This window comes from Bombina bombina, chromosome 8, assembly GCF_027579735.1.
Source record: "Bombina bombina isolate aBomBom1 chromosome 8, aBomBom1.pri, whole genome shotgun sequence".
In the NCBI taxonomy this organism is placed as follows: Eukaryota; Metazoa; Chordata; class Amphibia; order Anura; family Bombinatoridae; genus Bombina; species Bombina bombina.
In genome coordinates, this window is record NC_069506.1 from 281,501,657 (window position 1) to 281,523,849 (window position 22,193).

The 22,193-nt window shown below is 38.7% G+C and overlaps 1 protein-coding gene across 3 annotated transcripts in view; it reads right to left on the bottom strand.

Annotated features, from left to right (window-relative positions):
• The window catches only part of LOC128639180 (uncharacterized), an 80,116-nt gene that overhangs the window by 16,029 nt on the left and 41,894 nt on the right, over positions 1 to 22,193 (bottom strand). For all 3 annotated transcript variants that reach the window (XM_053691403.1, XM_053691405.1, XM_053691406.1), the window contains exons 4-5: positions 21,807 to 21,955; positions 7,523 to 7,685 (exon numbers count right to left, since the gene is read on the bottom strand). In XM_053691403.1, coding sequence (XP_053547378.1) covers positions 7,523 to 7,685; positions 21,807 to 21,955 — 312 coding nt within the window. The remainder of the gene's footprint in view (positions 1 to 7,522; positions 7,686 to 21,806; positions 21,956 to 22,193) is intronic.

Consider the following 22,193-nt stretch of genomic DNA (forward strand, 5'->3'; position numbering starts at 1 on the left):
TTCAGTATACGGCGGCAACCGTATGAAGAGGATGCTCCGTGCCAGATGTCTTCAGGATGGACCCGCTCCGCATCACCGGGATGAAGATAGAAGACGCCGCTGGAATGAAGATAGAAGATGCCGCCTGGATGAAGATAGAAGACGCTGCCTGGATGGATGAAGACCTCGCCGCCTGGATGTCCGGATTTCAGGAACTGTAAGTGGATCTTCAGGGTTAGTGTTAAGATTTTTTTAAACTTGTTTTTTTTTTTTGGTTTAGGGATTGGGCTTTTCTTAAAAGAGCTAAGTGCCCTTTTCAGGACAATGCAAAAGAGCTAAATGCCTTTTTAAGGGCAATATCCATAAAAATGCCCTTTTCAGGGCAAATGGTAGCTTAGGTTTTTGTTAGAGTTAGGTTTTTTTATTTTGGGGGGTTGGTTGGGTGGTGGGTTTTACTGTTGGGGGGGGTGTTTGTATTTTTTTTACAGGTAAAAGAGCTGATTAACTTAGGGCAATGCCCTACAAAAGGCCTATTTAAGGGCTATTGGTAGTCTATTGTTGGCTAGGGTTTTTTTTTATTTTGGGTGGGCTTTTTTTATTTTTATAGGGCTGATTAGGTGTAATTCTTTTTTATTTTTGATAATTTTGTTTATTATTTTTCGTAATTTAGTGTTTGTTATATTTTGTAATTTAGTATTTTTTATTTTTTGCAATTAGATACTTTGTAATTTTGATAGCAGTGTTAGGATTTTTTACGGTGTCTTTTCGTTTTCTTTCGGCTAGATTATGAGTTTTGCGGTATGAGTGAAAAAGGAGCTTTAAGGCTCTTTTTCACTACCGTTGGTATTACAAGACTTGCAGGTTTAGGGGCACCGCACACTTTTTTGGCCGTAACGCAACGTAACTACCGCAGCTTTCAAAAAGTCTTTTTTCAATGGGACTTCCTTTGCGCCAGTATTACGAGTCTGCCTGGGAGGCCAAAAAGTGAGAGGTACAGCATATACCGTCAAGATCCATACCGCAAACTGAAAGTCAGTAGTTATGAGTTTTACGCTACAAAGCTGTAACATAAAACTCATAACTAAAGTGCTAAAAAGTACCCTAACAACCATAAGCTATCTATTAACCCCTAAACCGGGGCCCTCCCGCATCACAAACACTAAAATAAAATTATTAACCCCTAATCTGCTGCTCTGGACATCGTCGCCACTATAATAAACATATTAACCCCTAAACCGCCGCCCTCCCGCATCGTAAACACTAGTTAAATATTATTAACCCCTAATCTGCTGTCCCTAACATCCCTGCAACCTACATTACTGTTATTAACCCCTAATCTGCAGCCCCTAACATCGCCGCCACCTACCTACATATATTAACCCCTAATCTGCCGCCCCCACCGTCGCCGCCACTATGCTAAATATATTAACCCCTAAACCTAAGCCTAAGTCTAACCCTAACACCCACTAACTTTAATGTAATTAAAATACATCTAAATAAAACCTACTATTAATAACTAAATAAATCCTATTTAAAACTAAATACTTACCTGTAGAATAAACACTAAGCTAGCTACAATATAACCAATAGTTACATTGTATCTAGCTTAGGTTTTATTTTTATTTCACAGGCAAGTTTGTATTTATTTTAACTAGGTAGAATAGTTAGTAAATAGTTATTAACTATTTACTAACTACCTAGCTAAAATAAATACAAATTTACCTGTAAAATAAAACCCAACCTGAGTTACACTAACACCTAACCTTAAACTACAATTACATAAATTACATAAATTAAATACAATTAACTAAGTTAATTGTTCCAATCAGCCAATAGAATGCGAGCTCAAACCTATTGGCTGATTGGATCAGCCAATAGGATGAAAGCTCAATCCTATTGGCTGATTGCAACAGCCAATAAGATTTTGGATGACGTAATTTAAAGGGAAACCTCATTCGGAAGAAGACGTTGATTGAAGAGGATGCTCCGTGCCAGATGTCTTGAAGATGGACCCGCTCCACGCCGGATGGATGAAGATAGAAGATGCCATCTGGATGAAGACCTGCCCGGTTGGATGAAGACTTCTGCCGCTTCGTTGAGGATGGATGTCAGGTCTTCAAAAACTGTAAGTGGATCTTCAGGGGTTAGTGTTAGGCTTTTTTAAGGGTTTATTGGGTGGGTTTTATTTTTAGATTAGGGTTTTGGGTGGAAAAGAGCTAAATGCCCTTTTAAGGGCAATGCCCATCCAAATGCCCTTTTCAGGGCAATGGGGAGCTTAGGTTTTTTAGTTTGGATTTTATTTGGGGGGTTGGTTGTGTGGGTGGTGGGTTTTACTGTTGGGGGTTGTTTGTATTTTTTTACAGGTAAAAGAGCTGATTTCTTTGGGGCAATGCCCCGCAAAAGGCCCTTTTAAGGGCTATTGGCAGTTTAGTTTAGGCTATGTTTTTTTTTATTTTGGGGGCGCTTTAATTATTTTGATAGGGCTATTAGATTCGGTGTAATTAGTTTAAATATCTGATAATTTCTATTTTTATTTTGTGTAATTTAGTGTTTGTTTGTTTTTGTAATTTAGTTAATCGTATTTAATAAATGTAATTTATTTAATTGTAGTGTAAGGTTAGGTGTTAGTGTAACTCAGGTTAGGTTTTATTTTACAGGTAAATTTGTATTTATTTTAGCTAGGTAGTTAGTAAATAGTTAATATTGTAGCTAGCTTAGGGTTTATTTTATAGGTAAGTATATAGTTTTAAATAGGAATTATTTAGCTATTAATAATAGGTTTTATTTAGATTTATTTTAATTACATTAAAGTTAGTGGGTGTTATGGTTAGACTTAGGGTTAGGTTTAGGGGTTAATAAATTTAGTATAGTGGCGGCGATGTTGGGGGCGGCAGATTAGGGGTTAATAAGTGTAGGTAGGTTGCAGCGACATTGGGGGCAGGAGATTAGGGGTTAATAACATTATGTAGGTGTCGGGGCAGCAGATTAGGGGTTAATAAGTATAATGTAGGTGGCAGCAGATTAGGGGTTAATAAGTATAATGTAGGTGGCAGCAGATTAGGGGTTAATTAGTATAATGTAGGTGTCAGCGATGTCGGAGGCGGCAGATTAGGGGTTAATAAGTATAATGTAGGTGTCGGCTATGTCGGGGTTGGCAGATTAGGGGTTAATAAGTGTAAGATATGGGGTGTTTAGACTCAGGCTTCATGTTAGGGTGTTAGGTGTAAACATAAATTTTATTTCCCCATAGGAATCAATGGGGCTGCGTTACGGAGCTTTACGCTCCTTTATTGCAGGTGTTAGACTTTTTTTCAGCCGGCTCTCCCCATTGATGTCTATGGGGAAATCGTGTACTAGCACGTAAAACCAGCTCACTGCAGCTTATCGCAGCGCTGGTATTGGAGTGTGGTATGGAGCTCAATTTTGCTCTACGCTCACTTTTTGCCTGCTAACGCTGGGTTTTTGTAAACCTGTAATACCAGCGCTGTAGGTAAGTGATCGGTGACAATAACTTGCAAGTTAGTACCGCAACGCTCATAACGCAAAACTCGTAATCTAGACGTTTAATTGGTAGTTAGTTTAATTTTAGTTTAATAGTTATATTAGTTTAATTGTCAGTTTAAACTTAGTTTTTTTAATTTGACAGGTAAGTTTTAATTTAATTTAAGATAGGGAATTTTTTATTTTAATATAAAGTTAGGGGGAGCTCTAGGTTTAGGGGTTAATAGTTTAAATTAGTTTATTGCGATGTGGGGGCTTTCAGTTTAGGGGTTAATAGTTTAATTTTGTAGATTTCGTTGTGGGGGGCTTGCGGTTTTGGGGTTAATAGGTTTATTATAGTGGCGGCGATGTCGGGGAGCGGCAGAATAGGGGATAATAACTTTAGTATAGTAGGGGCGATGTGGGCGGACAGCAGATTAGGTGTTAATAATATTAAAATAGTGTTTGCGATGCGAGAGGGCGGCAGTTTAGGGTTTAATAACTTTATTATAGTGGTGACGGGGAGCGGCGGAATAGAGGTTAAAATATTTTTTTGTGGCGGCGATGTCAGGAGCAGCAGATTAGGGGTTAATAACTTTAATTTAGTGTTTGCGATGCGGGAGGGCCTTGGTTTATGAGTTAATAGGTAGTTTATGGGTGTTAGTGTACTTTGTAGCAGTTTAGTTATGAGTTTTATGTTACAGTATAGTTGCGTAAAACTCATAACTACTGCTCTCAGATGGCGGTACAGATCGTGTCGTTAGAGGGTGTAACACAAGCTTTTTAGCCTCACCGCAAAACTTGTAATGGCAGCGCTATGGAAGTCCCATGAAAAAACATAATTTTTACAAGTGCGGGACTGACGTTGTGTTACAGGCTAAAAGGCTTGCGGTACAGCTATACTGACAAGACTCGTAATGGCTGTGTTGCTGTTTTAATGCTGAAATGACAATGTGCACAAATATACCTCATACAATATATATATATATATATATAGACTAACATAACACAATGTGCACAAATATACCTCATACAATATATATATATATATATAGACTAACATAACACAATGTGCACAAATATACCTCATACAATATATATATATATATATAGACTAACATAACACAATGTGCACAAATATACCTCATACAATATATATATATATATATATATATATATATATATATATATAGACTAACATAACACAATGTGCACACATATACCTCATACAATATATATATATATAGACTAACATAACACAATGTGCACACATATACCTCATACAATATATATATATATAGACTAACATAACACAATGTGCACAAATATACCTCATACAATATATATATATATATAGACTAACATAACACAATGTGCACAAATATACCTCATACAATATATATATACATATATAGACTAACATAACACAATGTGCACACATATACCTCATACAATATATATATATATAGACTAACATAACACAATGTGCACACATATACCTCATACAATATATATATATATATAGACTAACATAACACAATGTGCACAAATATACCTCATACAATATATATATATATAGACTAACATAACACAATGTGCACAAATATACCTCATACAATATATATATATATAGACTAACATAACACAATGTGCACAAATATACCTCATACAATATATATATATATAGACTAACATAACACAATGTGCACACATATACCTCATACAATATATATATATATATATAGACTAACATAACACAATGTGCACACATATACCTCATACAATATATATATATAGACTAACATAACACAATGTGCACACATATACCTCATACAATATATATATATATAGACTAACATAACACAATGTGCACACAGATACCTCATACATTATATATATATATAGACTAACATAACACAATGTGCACACATATACCTCATACAATATATATATATATATAGACTAACATAACACAATGTGCACACATATACCTCATACAATATATATATATAGACTAACATAACACAATGTGCACACAGATACCTCATACATTATATATATATATAGACTAACATAACACAATGTGCACACATATACCTCATACAATATATATATATATATAGACTAACATAACACAATGTGCACACATATACCTCATACAATATATATATATATATATATATATATATATATATATATATATATATACACATACATACAAACAACACAATGTGCACACATTTACCTCATATATATATATATACCTCATACCTAGGGTGACCATATTGCCGCTTTAAAAAGGGACACATATGAAAAATACATGTCAGGGTTCTTAAACAAAACATTTCTTTAAAAAGCCCTGACATATGTATTTTTCATATGTGTCCCTTTTTAAAGTGGCAATATGGTCACGCTACTAATACCTCATACATTAAATATATAGAATAACATAACACAACATGCACACATATACCTCATACAAACAATATATATATACACACACTAGCATAACACAACATATACACATATACGTCATGTTTTTATCTTGGAAGGTTTTCTTTCTTTTGCTATCTCTCCTGCTTGGAGAGTTTCGTAAATCTCGGCTTTGCAGTGTGCTTCCCCTTATTTCGGATAAGGTGGTTTTCGAATTGAAATATTATTTAGGAACTTGTTGTTCCTTCTTTATGTCCTTATCCTTACTGTCATAAGGAACATTTGTGCACAACTTAGAGGTAGTGCATGTTTTTCATGCTTTTTTTTACTGGCGACTAAGATTTTCGTAAGTCTTCTGTCCTGTTTGTTTCTCTGGAAAGTGTTGAGATCAGAAAATTTCTGCTCTTCTCTTTTTCTCTGGTTGAGAAGTTTAGTTTGTTTTTGCCTTTCAGACTGCTGTTCTGCTGTCTCCTGAGCGAGTTATGGCTCTTCCTCGAGGGCTGTCTGTCTCTTCTTTCTGAACTTTCATAGATGAAGATTCTGTGAAACAGTTTTGCAAGACTACATTTTGTTTTCTTTTGCATATGTTTTCTAATTTGATGTCTTTTGGGAGACTGGTTCTTCAAGCGGTGGTGCCTTCTTTTCTCCCTCCCTAGTCATCTGTGTCCTCTAGCTTGGTTATTGGTTCCCAACAGTAAATGATGACGTTGTGGACTCACCATATCTTAGGAAAGAAAACAAAATTTATGCTTACCTGATAAATGTATTTCTTTCCGGATATGGTGAGTCCACGACCCCACCCATTTTTATTAAGACAGTTATTTTGACTAAACGTCAGGCACCTCTACACATTTGTATCATTCCTTTTTTTTCCATTTTCCTTTGGTCGAATGACTGGGGGTTGTGGGTGGGTTGTGGGTAGGGAAGTGATACTTAACAGCTTTGCTGTGGTGCTCTTTACCTCCTCCTGCTGGCCAGGAGTGATATTCCCAACAGTAAATAATGACGTGGATTCACCATATATCCGGAAATAAATACATTTATCAGGTAAGCATAAATGTTGCTATATTAGGGGCCCATCAGCTTTGCACCCTTTTTATTTGAATTCATCTGTCCTGAATATTTATGTGTATTTATCTGATTGTGACTTTTGCATCTTTTTCTCTGGCCTGCTGCAATCATCCAGTCTCCAGCTTATGTGGCTTCTAAAGGTACTTACCTTTTGTATTTGGGTCTAACCTTTTTAACATTAACTCGGGGACCAATGCCAAGGTGCATTACTGAAATAAGACAATTCTCTGTCCTGTGCTTAAAGGGTAACATATAATGTCCGCTTAAACAGTAACAGTAAAGTGAGCACAAGAAGCGCGTAAAGGGGACATTAGCAGCAAACTGTGCTTAGACAGCTGGCTTGTTTGCATTGGTACAAATAGTCCCAGCATGTACATATATCAGCATGGAGAAGGGCAGCTGTCCTTCTTTGGGAAATTATCATACATATCCCCCCCCCCCCTCTGGGAGTGCCCCCTGTGGACAAACCTTCATTGAACTGATCCAGCCTCAACAAACACAGAAATGGCACCACAATTTGTGTGACTTGTCTCAGAACCTAACCCGGCTCATATTATACCTTTTGCAGTTTGAGTTGCTTTGTAATTTCCTCCTTACTGGAGCACACTGTGGCATGGAGCATCTCTTGCAGGGACCATGTTTCTGCAATCCAAGTCTTCAGTGGTTTCCCCAGGTCCAACCAAACCTCAAAACACTTCTTAAATGTGTTCAGCATATGCTGCCTAATACAGAAAAATAAAGGCACAAGTGTGTTACATACAGTTTGCAAAAACAGGCAAAAAAGGGCCACTGTCAGCTGCTGCAAGTCATCTTATTGCCCAGATATGCAGCATAATTTACTCTCTGTGTGCTGAGATGATACTGGGATGGAGAGTGGATTTAGAGTGTCAATGCATTGGTAGAGCCCCTGTGCAATGTTCCTGGGTTGGGTGAGAAAAACATAATTTATGTAAGAACTTACCTGATAAATTAATTTCTTTCATATTGGCAAGAGTCCATGGCAAGCTCAGAAACTCTTCTAGCAGAAGAGATGGCCAAAAGGAACAACACTTTCCAAGAAAGTAGTTTAATGTCTAAAGAGTGCATAGGCTCAAATGGAGGAGCCTGTAATGCTCTCAAAACCAAATTAAGACTCCAAGGAGGAGAAATTGACTTAATTACAGGCTTAATACGAACTAAAGCCTGTACAAAACAGTGAATATCAGGAAGAGTAGCAATCTTTCTGTGAAATAAAACAGAAAGAGCAGAGATTTGTCCTTTCAAGGAACTTGCAGACAAACCCTTATCCAAACCATCCTGAATGCCAAGAGAATTTATGAGAAGAACACCATGAAATATAAGTCTTCCAAACTCAATAATAAATCTTCCTAGAGACAGATTTACGAGCTTGTAACATAGTATTAATTACTGAGTCAGAGAAACCTCTATGACTTAGCACTAAGCATTCAATTTCCATACCTTCAAATTTAATGATTTGAGATCCTGATGGAAAAACAGACCTTGAGACAGTAGGTCCGGCCTTAACGGAAGTGGCCAAGGTTGGCAACTGGACATCCAAACAAGATCTGCATACCAAAACCTGTGGGGCCATGCTGGAGCCACCAGCAACACAAATGATTGTTCCATGATGATTTTGGAGATCACTCTTGGAAGAAGAACTAGAGGCGGGAAGATATAAGCAGGTTGATAACACCAAGGAAGTGTCAGCGCATCCACTGCTTCCTCCTGAGAATCCCTGGACCTGGACAGGTATCTGGGAAGTTTCTTGTTTAGATAAGAAGCCATCAGATCTATTTCTGGAAGACAACCACATCTGAACAATCTGAGAAAACACATCCGGATAGAGAGACCACTTCCCTGGATGTAAAGTCTGACGGCTGAGATAATCCGCCTCCCAATTGTCTACACCTGGGATATGAACTGCAGAAATTAGACAGGAGCTGGATTCCACCCAAACAAGTATCCGAAATACTTCTAATAGATTTGAATAAAACCCCAGACCTTGTTCCTGAAAAGGAACCGGCATGATTACCCCTGAAACACACTTCAGGAAAGCCTGAGCTTTTACTGGATTTACTGGGATGCGTGAGAGAAAAAATCTTCTAACATCACAGGAGGTCTTACTCTGAATCCCATTGATTTTGGACAGAATTTGCCCAAACATCCTTGAAAAACCTTAATCTGCCCCCTACCAGCTGAGCTGGAATGAGGGCCGCACCTTCATGCGGACTTAGGGGCTGACTTTGGTTTCTTAAAAGGCTTGTATTTATTCCAATTTGAGGAAGGCTTCCAATTGGAAACAGTTTCCTTGGGGCAAGGATTAGGTTTTTGTTCCTTATTTTGATGAAAGGAACAAAAACGATTAGAAGCCTTAGATTTACCTTTAGGTTTTTTATCCTGAGGCAAAAAAAAAACTCCCTTCCCCCCAGTAACAGTTGAAATAATAGAATCCAACTGAGAACCAAATAAATTATTACCTTGGAAAGAAAGAGATAGTAATCTAGACTTAGATGTCATATCAGCATTCCAAGATTTAAGCCACAAAGCTCTTCTAGATAAAATAGCTAAAGACATGGATCTAACATCAATTTTGATGATATCAAAAATTGCATCACAAATAAAATGATTAGCATGTTGTAGTAAACGAACAATGCTATATAAGTCGGAATCCAATTCTTGCTGCGCTAAATTCTCCAACCAAAAAGTTGAAGCAGCTGCAACATCAGCCAAAGAAATTGCAGGCCTAAGAAGATGACCTGAATATAAATAGGCTTTCCTTAGATAAGATTCAAGCTTCCTATCTAAAGGATCTTTAAAGGAAGTACTATCTTCCATAGGAATAGTGGTTCGTTTAGCAAGAGTAGAAATAGCCCCATCAACTTTGGGGATATTTTTCCAAAACTCTATTGAAATTGCTGGTAAAGGATACAATTTTTTAAACCTTGCAGAAGGATTAAAAGGAGTACCCGGCTTATTCCATTCCTTAGAAATCATATCAGAAATAGCATCAGGAATAGGAAAAACCTCTGGAGTAAACACAGGAGGTTTGAAAACAGAATTTAAATGTTTACTGGTTTTAATATCAAGAGGACTAGCTTCCTCACTATCCAAAGTAATTAACACTTCTTTTAACAAAGAACGCATATACTCCATTTAAATAAATAAGTAGATTTGTCAGTGTCAATATCTGAGGAAGGATCTTCTGAATCAGATAGATCCTCATCAGAGGTGGATAATTCATTATGTTGTCGGTCATTTGAAATTTCATCAACTTTATGAGAAGTTTTAAATCACCTCTTACGCTTATTAGAAGATGGAAATGCAGACAAAGCCTTCTGAATAGAATCAGTAACAAATTCTTTAAAATTCATAGGTATATCATGTACATTAGAAGTTGAAGGAACTGCAACCGACAATGTACTATTACTGATGGACACACTGGGCCATAGTTATCAAGGTCTGGCAGACCTGATCCGACACTGCGGATCAGGTCCGCCAGATCTCGCTGAATACAGTGAGCAATACGCTCGCCGTATTCAGCATTGCACCAGCAGCTCACAAAATCTGCTGGTGCAATGCTGCCTCCTGCAGACTCGCGGCCAATCGGCTGCCAGCAGGGGGGTGTCAATCAACCCGATCGTATTCGATCGGGTTGATTTCCGGCGATGTCTGTCCGCCTGCTCAGAGCAGGCGGACAGGTTATGGAGCAGCGGTCTTTGTGACCGCTGCTTCATAACTGCTGTTTCTGGCGAGCCTGATAACTTGCCAGAAACACGGGGATTGATACATATGCCCCACTATCTGCATGTAAAAGTTTATCATGGCAACTAATACAAATGACATTAGGAGATATAATCTCCACAATTTTACAACAAATGCACTTAGCTTTGGTAGAACCGATGTCAGGCAGCAAAGTTCCAACAGATACTTCTGAGGCAGGATCATATTGAGACATCTTGCAGAATGTAAAAGAAAAAAACAACATATAAAGCAAAATTATCAATTTCCTTATATGACAGTTTCAGGAATGGGAAAAAATGCAAATAGCATAGCCCTCTGACATAGAAAAAGGCAAGAGGCAAACAGCAATGGGGCAAATAAATAATGAAAAAAGTTTGGCGCCAAGTATGACGCACAACGTAACTAAAAAAAAAATTTTTGGCGCCAACCATGTCCGGAAATGACACACTCGCGTCACTAACAACGCAACCCTGTGTGAAACCTCTGCATCAATTACGACGCCGGAAATGATGAACTTGCGTCAACGGACATGCCTTTCGCGCCAAAAAATTCTCGTGCCAAGAATGACGCAATAAAGTGTAGCATTTGGCACACCCGCAAGCCGAAGTCAGCCCGCAATTTGAAACAAAGTAGTCAATTGAAAAAAAGACTAAACCCCAGGTAAGAAAAAAATATTTTTTAATATTAATTTTCCCCAAATATGAAACTGACAATCTGCAAAAGGAAAGACATGAACCTGACTCATGGCAAATATAAGTGCAATACATATATTTAGAACTTTATATAAATGCATAAAGTGCCAAAACCATAGCTGAGATGTCTTAAGTAATAAAAACATACTTACCAAAAGACACCCATCCACATATAGAAGATAGCCAAACCAGTACTGAAACAGATATCAGTAGAGGTAATGGTATATGAGAGTATATTGTCGATCTGAAAAGGGAGGTAGGAGATGAATCTCGCTACTACCGATAACAGAGAACCTATGAAAAAGACCCCCGTTAGGAAAATCATTGCATTCAATAGGCGATACTCTCCACGTCCCTCTGACATTCTCTGTACTCTGAGAGGAATCGAGCTTCAAAATGCTGAGAAGCGCATGTCAACGTAGAAATCTTAGCACAAACTTACTTCACCACCTCCATAGGAGGCAAAGTTTGTAAGACTGAATTGTGGGTGTGGTGAAGGGTGTATTTATAGGCATTTTGAGGTTTGGGAAACTTTGCCCCTCCTGGTAGGATTGTATATCCCATACATCACTAGCTCATGGACTCTTGCCAATTACATGAAAGAAACCTCCTTTAACAATACACGAAGGTGTTCAAGCTTAAATCTGAAGGATACCACCTCAGTCTCAGAAGAAGGAATTATACTGTCCGAATCTGAGATTTCACCCTCAGAAAGTCTCGATGTATCTTCCTCATCAGACTTATGAGAAAGGGCAACTTGGGAAGCATAACTGAAGACAGGCACCTTACTTTCTGAATTTCTAGATCTCCTCTTGCGTTTTCCCTGTAATCTAGGAATGGCATCTAATACCGCAGATACGGCTGAAGTTACATGGGCAGTAATTTCTGCTTTAAAATAAACTCCACTAGGAGTTTTAGAGGAACCACAGGGCACTGCATGTGACGCCATTGAGGCTTGGGACGTATCAGGAGAAAGCTGAGGTATTATTTTAACAGCATCATCCTGAGAGACATTAGGCTCAAAAATGTTACCTTTATTTTGCAAGGTTTTCTTGACACATGAAGAACAAAATTGCATAGGAGCATCTAAACATAATAAGCATAAATTCCTGAAAGCAGGCTCTTGCTCCATATCAGACATGTTGTGAAACAGTAAAACTTGTACAGATAAGTTTCAAAGATTTTAATATTCAATTAAAATAAGCCAAGGAAAAAAATACACTTAAAATTTTATTCCAAATTAGGATCGATCCCCAGCTAATTATGTGAGAAAAGTTAAAGGGACACTGAACCCAAATTTTTTCTTTTGTGATTCAGATAGAGCATGAAATTTTAAGCAACTTTCTAATTTACTCCTATTATCAAATGTTCTTTATTCTCTAATTGGTATATTTATTTGAAATACAAGAATGTAAGTTTAGATGCCGGCCCATTTTTGGTGAACAACCTAGGTTGTCCTTGCTGATTGGTGGATAAATTCATCCACCAATCAAAAACTGCTGTCCAGAGTTCTGAACCAAGAAAAAAGCTTAGATGCCTTCTTTTTTATATAAAGATAGCAAGAGAACGAAGAAACATTGATAATAGGAGTAAATTATAAAGTTGCTAAAAATTGCATGCTCTATCTGAATCACAAAAGAAAATGTTTGGGTTCAGTGTCCCTTTAAGAAAAAAACTTTTAATAAACATCAAATATAGTTCTAAAATACCCCTCAGGCAACCCCACACCTCAATTACTGAGGTGCCTTACCGCTACCAATTAAGACCGGATCACCCAGAAATGGAGAAAAATAACGTTTTCCTCAGAAATGCTATGAAGTAAAGCCGGTCATGTGACCGCAACTGCCGAGCTCAAATTACTGCTGTGACACAGAGAGGCACTAAAAATAGCTTCCTGGTACACTGAGTACCAGAAATAACTCTTTTTATAAACTGGACAGTTTAAAATGTTGCATCGTTTTATTTTAAAGCAAAGGGGAAATGAATAAACTGCTGAAATAGAAAATTCAGCCATACTTTCAGTTTAAACTTGTATTGTTTTATCAAGTATATGTGTCAGAAAATAAAGCCTAATAAAAGCATTTTACCCTTTGGTTTTTAAAAGAGTTTAAATGTTAGTCTCACACATGCTACAGTGCTTGCTTCATGCCCCAGTGTAACCCATACAACAGGATTATCTATGTCCCAATAAAAAAGCAGTGTCTTTTAATTTGCTAACTGCATGGTCTCCCCAACTGGAAGAAAAAGCACTTACCTGCACCGCTGTCCGGCATGTAGACAAGTTACAAGGTATAAGAGGACACAGTTCTTCACAGAGACCTTTGAAAAAGAAAGAACAGAGTAGCCAACTCTGGCTTTCTAAACTAGGGCAGCAATTGTTTGGAAAATGCAGTAAGTACCTCTTTACAAGTTCCTAACTGCTTTAAAGCCACCACTACCCGACAGCAAGGAATGACGTGGAATACGGCTATACCCCAAAACTTGCTTGTAGATTAAATCAAAATTTTTCTTCAGACACCTAAACTTTACCTCCTCCATGCACAGAAGGCAAAGAGAATGATACGGCTATACCCCAAAACTTGCTTGTAGATTAAATCAAAATTTTTCTTCAGACACCTAAACTTTACCTCCTCCATGCACAGAAGGCAAAGAGAATGACTGGGGTTGTGAGCAAGGGAGTGATACTTAACAGTTTAACTGTGGTGCTCTTTGCCTCCTCCTGCTGGCCAGGAGTGATATTCCCAACAGTAATTACTCAAGCCGTGGACTCACCATATCTTAGGAAAGAAAGGGCCTTTTATAGGGCATTGCTTTAAGTTAAACAGCACTTTTACCTAAAAAAATTACAAAGAACCCTTAACAGTTAAACCCCCCCCCCACCCAACCAACCCCGCCAAAATTAAAAAAAAAGAAATCTAAAAAAAAACCTAAGCTACCCATTGCACCTAAAGGTGCATTTGTATGGGCATTGCAATCAGCTCTTTTGCTGCCCATTAAAATAAAAAAGCCATAAAAAAACACTAACTTTAAACTACCAATAGCCCTTAAAAGGGCCTTTTGTAGGGCATTGCTCGAAAGCGATCAGCTCCTGTAACCTAAATAAAGTACTAATTATCCCCTAAAAGTAACCCCCCTACCCACACAACCCCCCAAAATAAAAATAAAACTATGTCTAAAAAACTTAAGCTACCTATTTCCCCTAAAGGGGCATTTGTATGGGCATTGCCCTTAAAATAGCAATCAGTCCTTTTGCTGCCCTTAAAAAATAAAAAAATCCCTAATCTAAATAAAAACCCACCCAAAAAAAAAAACCTAAGTCTAACCCCCAAATAGGTACTCACAGTTACTGAAGTCCGGCGGTGAAGGTCTTCTTCCAGGCAGCAACATCTTCATCCAGTGCGGGGACATCTAGTTTAATCTGGAGCAAAGAAAGCACAGAGCGGAGGTTACCGTGGAGCAGGACCGGCGTGGAGGTTCCTCTGCACACTGAAGATTGAATACAAGATACCTTATTTATGTTGGGGTACCTTGCATTCCTATTGGCTGAAATTTTAAAATCAGCCAATAGGATGAGAGCTACTGAAATCCTATTGGCTGATTTGAACAGCCAATAGGATTTCAGTAGCTCTCATCCTATTGGCTGATTTCAAAATGTCAGCCAATAGGAATGCAAGGTACCTAAATGGGGTACCTTCCATTCAATATTCAGTATGCGGCGGCGACCACATGAAGAGGATCCTCCATGCCGGTCCTGCTCCGCGACCGCCGGTCCTGCTCTGCCCTTTTAAAGAAAAAATGCGAAAATGAGAGGGCGCTAAAGCAAGAAACAGTACCACACTTAATCTCTAATATAATTTAATAAATTAAAAAATAAAAATAAAAACAAATATAGGACAGGAATACTGTAATCACCAATATAGAGTTAAAGGGACGTCTCCCTATAACAAGAGATAAGCAAATGCAAAGAAAATAATTGACTAATAATATTGCTAAAATACCACCAAAAATAATAAAATACAAAATCTAAAAAATGTATACATTCATCCGTAAAATGGTCATAGGGATAAATATATTAATGGCAAAAAGTCCATGGATAATATTGGGTTAATCGATTATGTACAATATATGAGAAGCAGTTCGTGTTTCACACTGTATGAGTATGCAACTCTGTTGCTGTATATAGTTTGTCAACTGACAAATGGCTGTGATCCAAGGTTTGTATTGTCAAAGTTTCGAAACTGATTTTGGCAACTTTGTTGCAACTCTTATCAGAGATCTTGATAAAGCCCTAAGTCGGGTGAAACGCGTAGAAGAAGGAGAGTTGCTTGTCCTGTATAGAGCAACGCTTACTAGGTACCTAGTCCTTTAAACCGCGCGTGATATACGCTAAGTGCGGGATTTACAAACACCAACATTCCTGCTGCTGCAGAGACTCCGGTCTGGTCTGTGAGCCGTTGATATCGGCAGTTTCAAGGTGAAGTGCTAACATTGGTAACTACCTATATGGTCAGTGGTACAGCTCAGCCAAGCTCTGAACCTTGCATACTCACTGTGGAGGAACCGCCATCGATATACGCTGAGCGGCTTGGTATTAGCTGACGATATCTTATGGTAAGACGCCCTGGAGCTCTGAACCCTGCATACTCACTGTGTGAGAACCGCCATCTATGCACGCTGAGCGGCTTGTTATCAGCTGACGAAAGTTCATGGTAAGACGCCCTGGAGCGTTTCTTTTTTTTCACACAACATTGGCTACTTAATATAAGACTTTTTCTTCTAACACCTTACAAGTGTCAACATTTATTCTATATATAAGGTGGAATATTATTTTTCAACTTAAGTGGCAGATTTACTCCTGAGTTGCAACAAAGTTGCCAAAATCAGTTTTAAAACTTTAACAATACAAACCTTGGATCACAGCCATTTGTCAGTTGACAAACTATATACAGCAACAGAGTTGCATACTCATACAGTGTGAAACACGAACTGCTTCTCATATATTGTACATAATCGATTAACCCAATATTATCCATGGACTTTTTGCCATTAATATATTTATCCCTATGACCATTTTACGGATGAATGTATACATTTTTTAGATTTTGTATTTTATTATTTTTGGTGGTATTTTAGCAATATTATTAGTCAATCATTTATTTGCATTTGCTTATCTCTTGTTATAGGGAGACGTCCCTTTAACTCTATATTGGTGATTACAGTATTCCTGTCCTATATTTGTTTTTATTTATTTTTTTAATTTATTAAATTATATTAGAGATTAAGTGTGGTACTGTTTCTTGCTTTAGCGCCCTCCGATTTTCGCATTTTTCCTGTTTTACTGTAGCTATTTTGGAGAGGTGGTTAGGGAGTGGCCTGGATCAGTTTTAGACATTAGCGCTGTATAACTTTGTTTTTCCTCTGCCCTTTTAAAAACAATGCCATACAAATGCCCCTTTAGGGGCAATGGGCAGGTTAGGCTTTTTTAGACTCAGTTTTTTTTTATTTTGGGGGTTGTGTGGGTGGGGGGGGTTACTTTTAGGGGGCACTTTGTAATTATTTTTAGGTAAAAGAGCTGTTTAACTTACAAAAGGGCTATTTGTATTTATTGTTAGATTAGGGTGTGTTTTTATTTTTTGGGGTGATGTTATTTTTAAAGGGGTATTAGATTAGGTTAAAACATTTTTTTGATAATTTCGTTTATTTTTTTCAGTAATTTAAATAGACTGCCCTCTGGGCAGGCTTATCGCCTAGTATATATACTGTATATATAAATATGTATGCACTATTCATAATTAATAAAGGTTTTAACTGTGTAATTACTTTAAATATTACACATTCCAATGTTCTGCACACAGGGGAATATATATATATATATATATATATATAAAAATATTTTTAAATAGTTAGATATATATATATATCCTATATAATAAAAGGCCAAGTGTGTTTGTCCGAAGCTGTCATGCGTAGTAGACACTGCTCGCGAGGACAAACACACCTGGCCTTCCAACTGATCTGGTGTGTGCTGGAGTGGGTGTGGCCGGGCAGTTGCGACGTGGGTGTGGGCGGGTGCTACATGGGTGGGGCATGGGAGTGACATGGGCGGACCAGGCGTGGCGCAGGTGGGGTGGGGCGTGGGCGTGGCCAGATGTCGGGGCCGACTGCCGAGACAGAGAGCTCTAAAGAGGGGGGATAAAGAGAGGGAGAGAGACAGCAAAAGAGAGGGGAGAGTGCACAAAAGAGAGGGGGAGAGAGCGCAAAAGAGAGGGGGGAGAGAGCACAAAAGAGAGGGGGAGAGAGCACAAAAGAGAGGGGGAGAGAGCACAAAACAGAGGGGGAGAGAGCGCAAAAGAGAGGGGGAGAGAGCGCAAAAGAGAGGGGGAGAGTGCAAAAGAGAGGGGGAGAGTGCAAAAGAGAGGGGGGGAGAGAGCACAAAAGAGAGGGGGTAGAGAGCACAAAAGAGAGGGGGAGAGAGCACAAAAGAGAGGGGGGAGAGAGCACAAAAGAGAGGGGGGAGAGAGCACAAAAGAGAGGAGGAGAGAGCACAAAAGAGAGGGGGAGAGAGAGCACAAAAGAGAGGGGGGAGAGAGCACAAAAGAGAGGAGGAGAGAGCACAAAAGAGAGGGGGGAGAGAGCACAAAAGAGAGGGGGAGAGAGCGCAAAAGAGAGGGGGAGAGAGCACAAAAGAGAGGGGGAGAGAGAGAGCAAAAGAGAGGGGAAAGAGAGAGAGCAAAATAGAGGGGAAAGAGAGAGAGCAAAAGAGAGGGGGAGAGAGAGAGCAAAAGAGAGGGGGGGAAAGAGAGAGTAAAAGAGGGGAGAAAGAGAGAGGGGGTATAGAGAGAGAGCAAGGGGTGGGACTAATGTACTGCAAAAAATTGCCTGTGTACACAGGCTCTATACCTATAAATAATCATGTGTGTGTGTATATATATATATATATATATATATATATATAAATATATATATATATACAGGTAGCCCTCAGTTTACGCCGGGGTTAGGTTCCAGAAGGAATGGTTGTAAATCGAAACTGTTGTAAATTGAAACCCAGTTTATAATGTAAGTCAATGGGAAGTGAGGGAGATAGGTTCCAGTCCCCTCTCAAAATTGTCAGAAGTAACACCTAATACATTATTTTAAAAGCTTTGAAATGAAGACTTTAAATGCTAGACAGCATTATAAACCTAATAAAATAATCACACAACACAGAATATATAATTAAACTAAGTTAATGGCATTATAAACCTAATAAAATAATCACACAACACAGACTTCCCTTGTATTTTTCTGCAAACAGTTCTTTCTTCTGTTAAGTGTGATCAGTCCACGGGTCATCATTACTTGTGGGATATTAACTGCTCCCCTACAGGAAGTGCAAGAGGATTCACCCAGCAGAGTTGCTATATAGCTCCTCCCCTCTACGTCACCCCCAGTCATTCTCTTGCACCCAACGACTAGATAGGATGTGTGAGAGGACTATGGTTCAGGGACTATGGAATCAGGAGGAGAGTCTTCTTCCAATAAAAATTCTGGAATTGAGAGCAGTCCTCAATGCTCTTCTGGCTTGGCCCCAGTTAGCAACTCGGGGGTTCATCAGGTTCCAGTCGGACAACATCACGACTGTAGCTTATATCAACCATCAGGGAGGGACAAGAAGCTCCCTAGCAATGATGGAAGTATCGAAGATAATTCGCTGGGCAGAGTCTCACTCTTGCCACCTGTCTGCAATCCACATCCCGGGAGTGGAGAACTGGGAGGCGGATTTCTTAAGTCGTCAGACTTTTCATCCGGGGGAGTGGGAACTTCATCCAGAGGTCTTTGCCCAAATACTTCCACGTTGGGGCAAACCAGAGATAGATCTCATGGCGTCTCGACAGAACGCCAAGCTTCCGCGCTACGGGTCCAGATCCAGGGATCCGGGAGCGGTCCTGATAGATGCCTTGACAGCACCATGGACCTTCAGGATGGCTTATGTGTTTCCACCTTTCCCGATGCTTCCTCGATTGATTGCCAGAATCAAACAGGAGAAAGCATCAGTGATTCTAATAGCGCCTGCATGGCCACGCAGGACTTGGTATACAGATCTGGTGGACATGTCATTCTGTCCACCTTGGTCGTTACCTCTGAAACAGGACCTTCTGATTCAGGGTCCTTTCAAACATCAAAATCTAACTTCTCTGAAGCTGACTGCTTGGAAATTGAACGCTTGATCTTATCAAAGCGTGGTTTTTCTGAGTCAGTTATTGATACCTTAATACAGGCTAGGAAGCCTGTCACCAGAAAGATTTACCATAAAATATGGCGTAAATACCTATATTGGTGCGAATCCAAAGGTTACTCTTGGAGTAAGGTTAGGATTCCTAGGATATTGTCTTTTCTACAAGAAGGTTTAGAAAAGGGGTTATCCGCTAGTTCCTTAAAGGGACAGATCTCAGCTCTGTCCATTCTGTTACACAAGCGTCTGTCAGAAGTTCCAGACGTTCAGGCTTTTTGTCAGGCTTTGGCCAGGATTAAACCTGTGTTTAAAGCTGTGGCTCCACCATGGAGTTTAAACCTTGTTCTTAACGTTTTACAGGGTGTTCCGTTTGAACCCCTTCATTCCATTGATATAAAGTTGTTATCTTGGAAAGTTCTATTTTTAATGGCTATTTCCTCGGCTCGAAGAGTCTCTGAGTTATCAGCCTTACATTGTGATTCTCCTTATTTGATTTTTCACTCGGATAAGGTAGTTCTGCGTACTAAGCCTGGGTTCTTACCTAAGGTAGTCACTAACAGGAATATCAATCAGGAGATTGTTGTTCCATCCTTGTGCCCAAATCCTTCTTCGAGGAAGGAACGTCTTTTGCACAATCTGGATGTAGTTTGTGCCCTTAAATTTTATTTACAGGCAACTAAAGATTTTCGACAAACGTCTTCCCTGTTTGTCGTTTACTCTGGTCAGAGGAGAGGTCAAAAAGCTTCTGCTACCTCTCTCTCTTTTTGGCTTCGTAGCATAATTCGTTCAGCTTATGAGACTGCTGGACAGCAGCCTCCTGAAAGAATTACAGCTCATTCCACTAGAGCTGTGGCTTCCACTTGGGCCTTTAAGAATGAGGCCTCTGTTGAACAGATTTGCAAGGCTGCAACTTGGTCTTCGCTTCATACTTTTTCCAAATTTTACAAATTTGACACTTTTGCTTCCTCGGAGGCTATTTTTGGGAGAAAGGTTCTTCAGGCAGTGGTTCCTTCTGTATAAAGAGCCTGCCTATCCCTCCCGTCATCCGTGTACTTTTGCTTTGGTATTGGTATCCCACAAGTAATGATGACCCGTGGACTGATCACACTTAACAGAAGAAAACATAATTTATGCTTACCTGATAAATTCCTTTCTTCTGTAGTGTGATCAGTCCACGGCCCGCCCTGTTTTTTAAGGCAGGTAAATATTTTTTAAATTATACTCCAGTCACCACTACACCCTTGGCTTCTCCTTTCTCGTTGGTCCTTGGTCGAATGACTGGAGGTGACGTAGAGGGGAGGAGCTATATAGCAACTCTGCTGGGTGAATCCTCTTGCACTTCCTGTAGGGGAGCAGTTAATATCCCACAAGTAATGATGACCCGTGGACTGATCACACTACAGAAGAAAGGAATTTATCAGGTAAGCATAAATTATGTTTTCTATGCATTCCAATCTGGACTGAGTTATAGACAGGAAGATCTTGTTCCTTTGAAATCTGCTCAATAACTCAGGTCTGGTTAAACTGATTAATTTCAGCTTGCTTTGCTGCAACACATGCAGACAGCTCCACCTACTGGCTATTTTAATAAATGCACTGCTTTTCAATAGCAGTCACATGACTGGAAAAAAAGGTTGTTATTCTGAAATGGTGTAAATTGAACCGTTGTAAAACGAGGGCCACCTGTATATATATATATATATATATATATATATATATAGGTATAGATATGTATTTTACCAAAAAATCATCAGATATGTAGAAATATTTATTTATGAATAAATAGAACACATTCTTCTATGTGAAGAACTTTGGAATGTAAAATATTTATAATGCATGCCGGATTCAGTGCACATGATTAAATTCAATCTGGTTAGCGCACAAGTATAAGTGTTAGTGTTTTTTTTGCAGTTTGCATGCTCCATTGAAGTCTGTGGGAGAATATTTAAATGCTGTCGCAATATTTGAAGTTACACTATTTGCAGGCTAAGATTTTACTTTCAACTCATAACACGCAAAAAGCCTCCATCTAGCAAAGAAAAAGTGCAAGTGGGAACGCTAAATAGTGCTCCACTCATAATCTAGCCCTAGGTGTGGTATATGGTCTGTAACCTACACATTATCATCCCTTTGTTGTCTTGTATTTTCATCTATCAGTTTAATTTTTGTGAATAAATAATTTATAAATAATTTACCTTAAGTCGATGTACGCCTTGATGTATTCAAAATATTCAACCAGTCTCTGAGTTCTCTTACTTTCCTCAGTTATTTTTAAATCAGCACAATTCTCTGTCTTTAAAGAGTTTATTACAAGCTTTACCTTCTTCAGTTCTTTACAAGCGTTCTAGAAAATGACAATAACATAATGAGAATAAAAAGGTCAGTGTTACATGATTAAAGTCTTTTACTGTAGTCTGTATCTAAAATGAAAAGAAAACTAGAACACATTAGAAATTCACCACTTCTGTGCCATTACTTTGTATAGTATCACGTATGAATATGACCCCCAAGGCTTTGCAGGTTTCTTCTTGGCCATTAATAGTGTCATATAGTGTCATATAGTGTCATATAGTGTCATATAG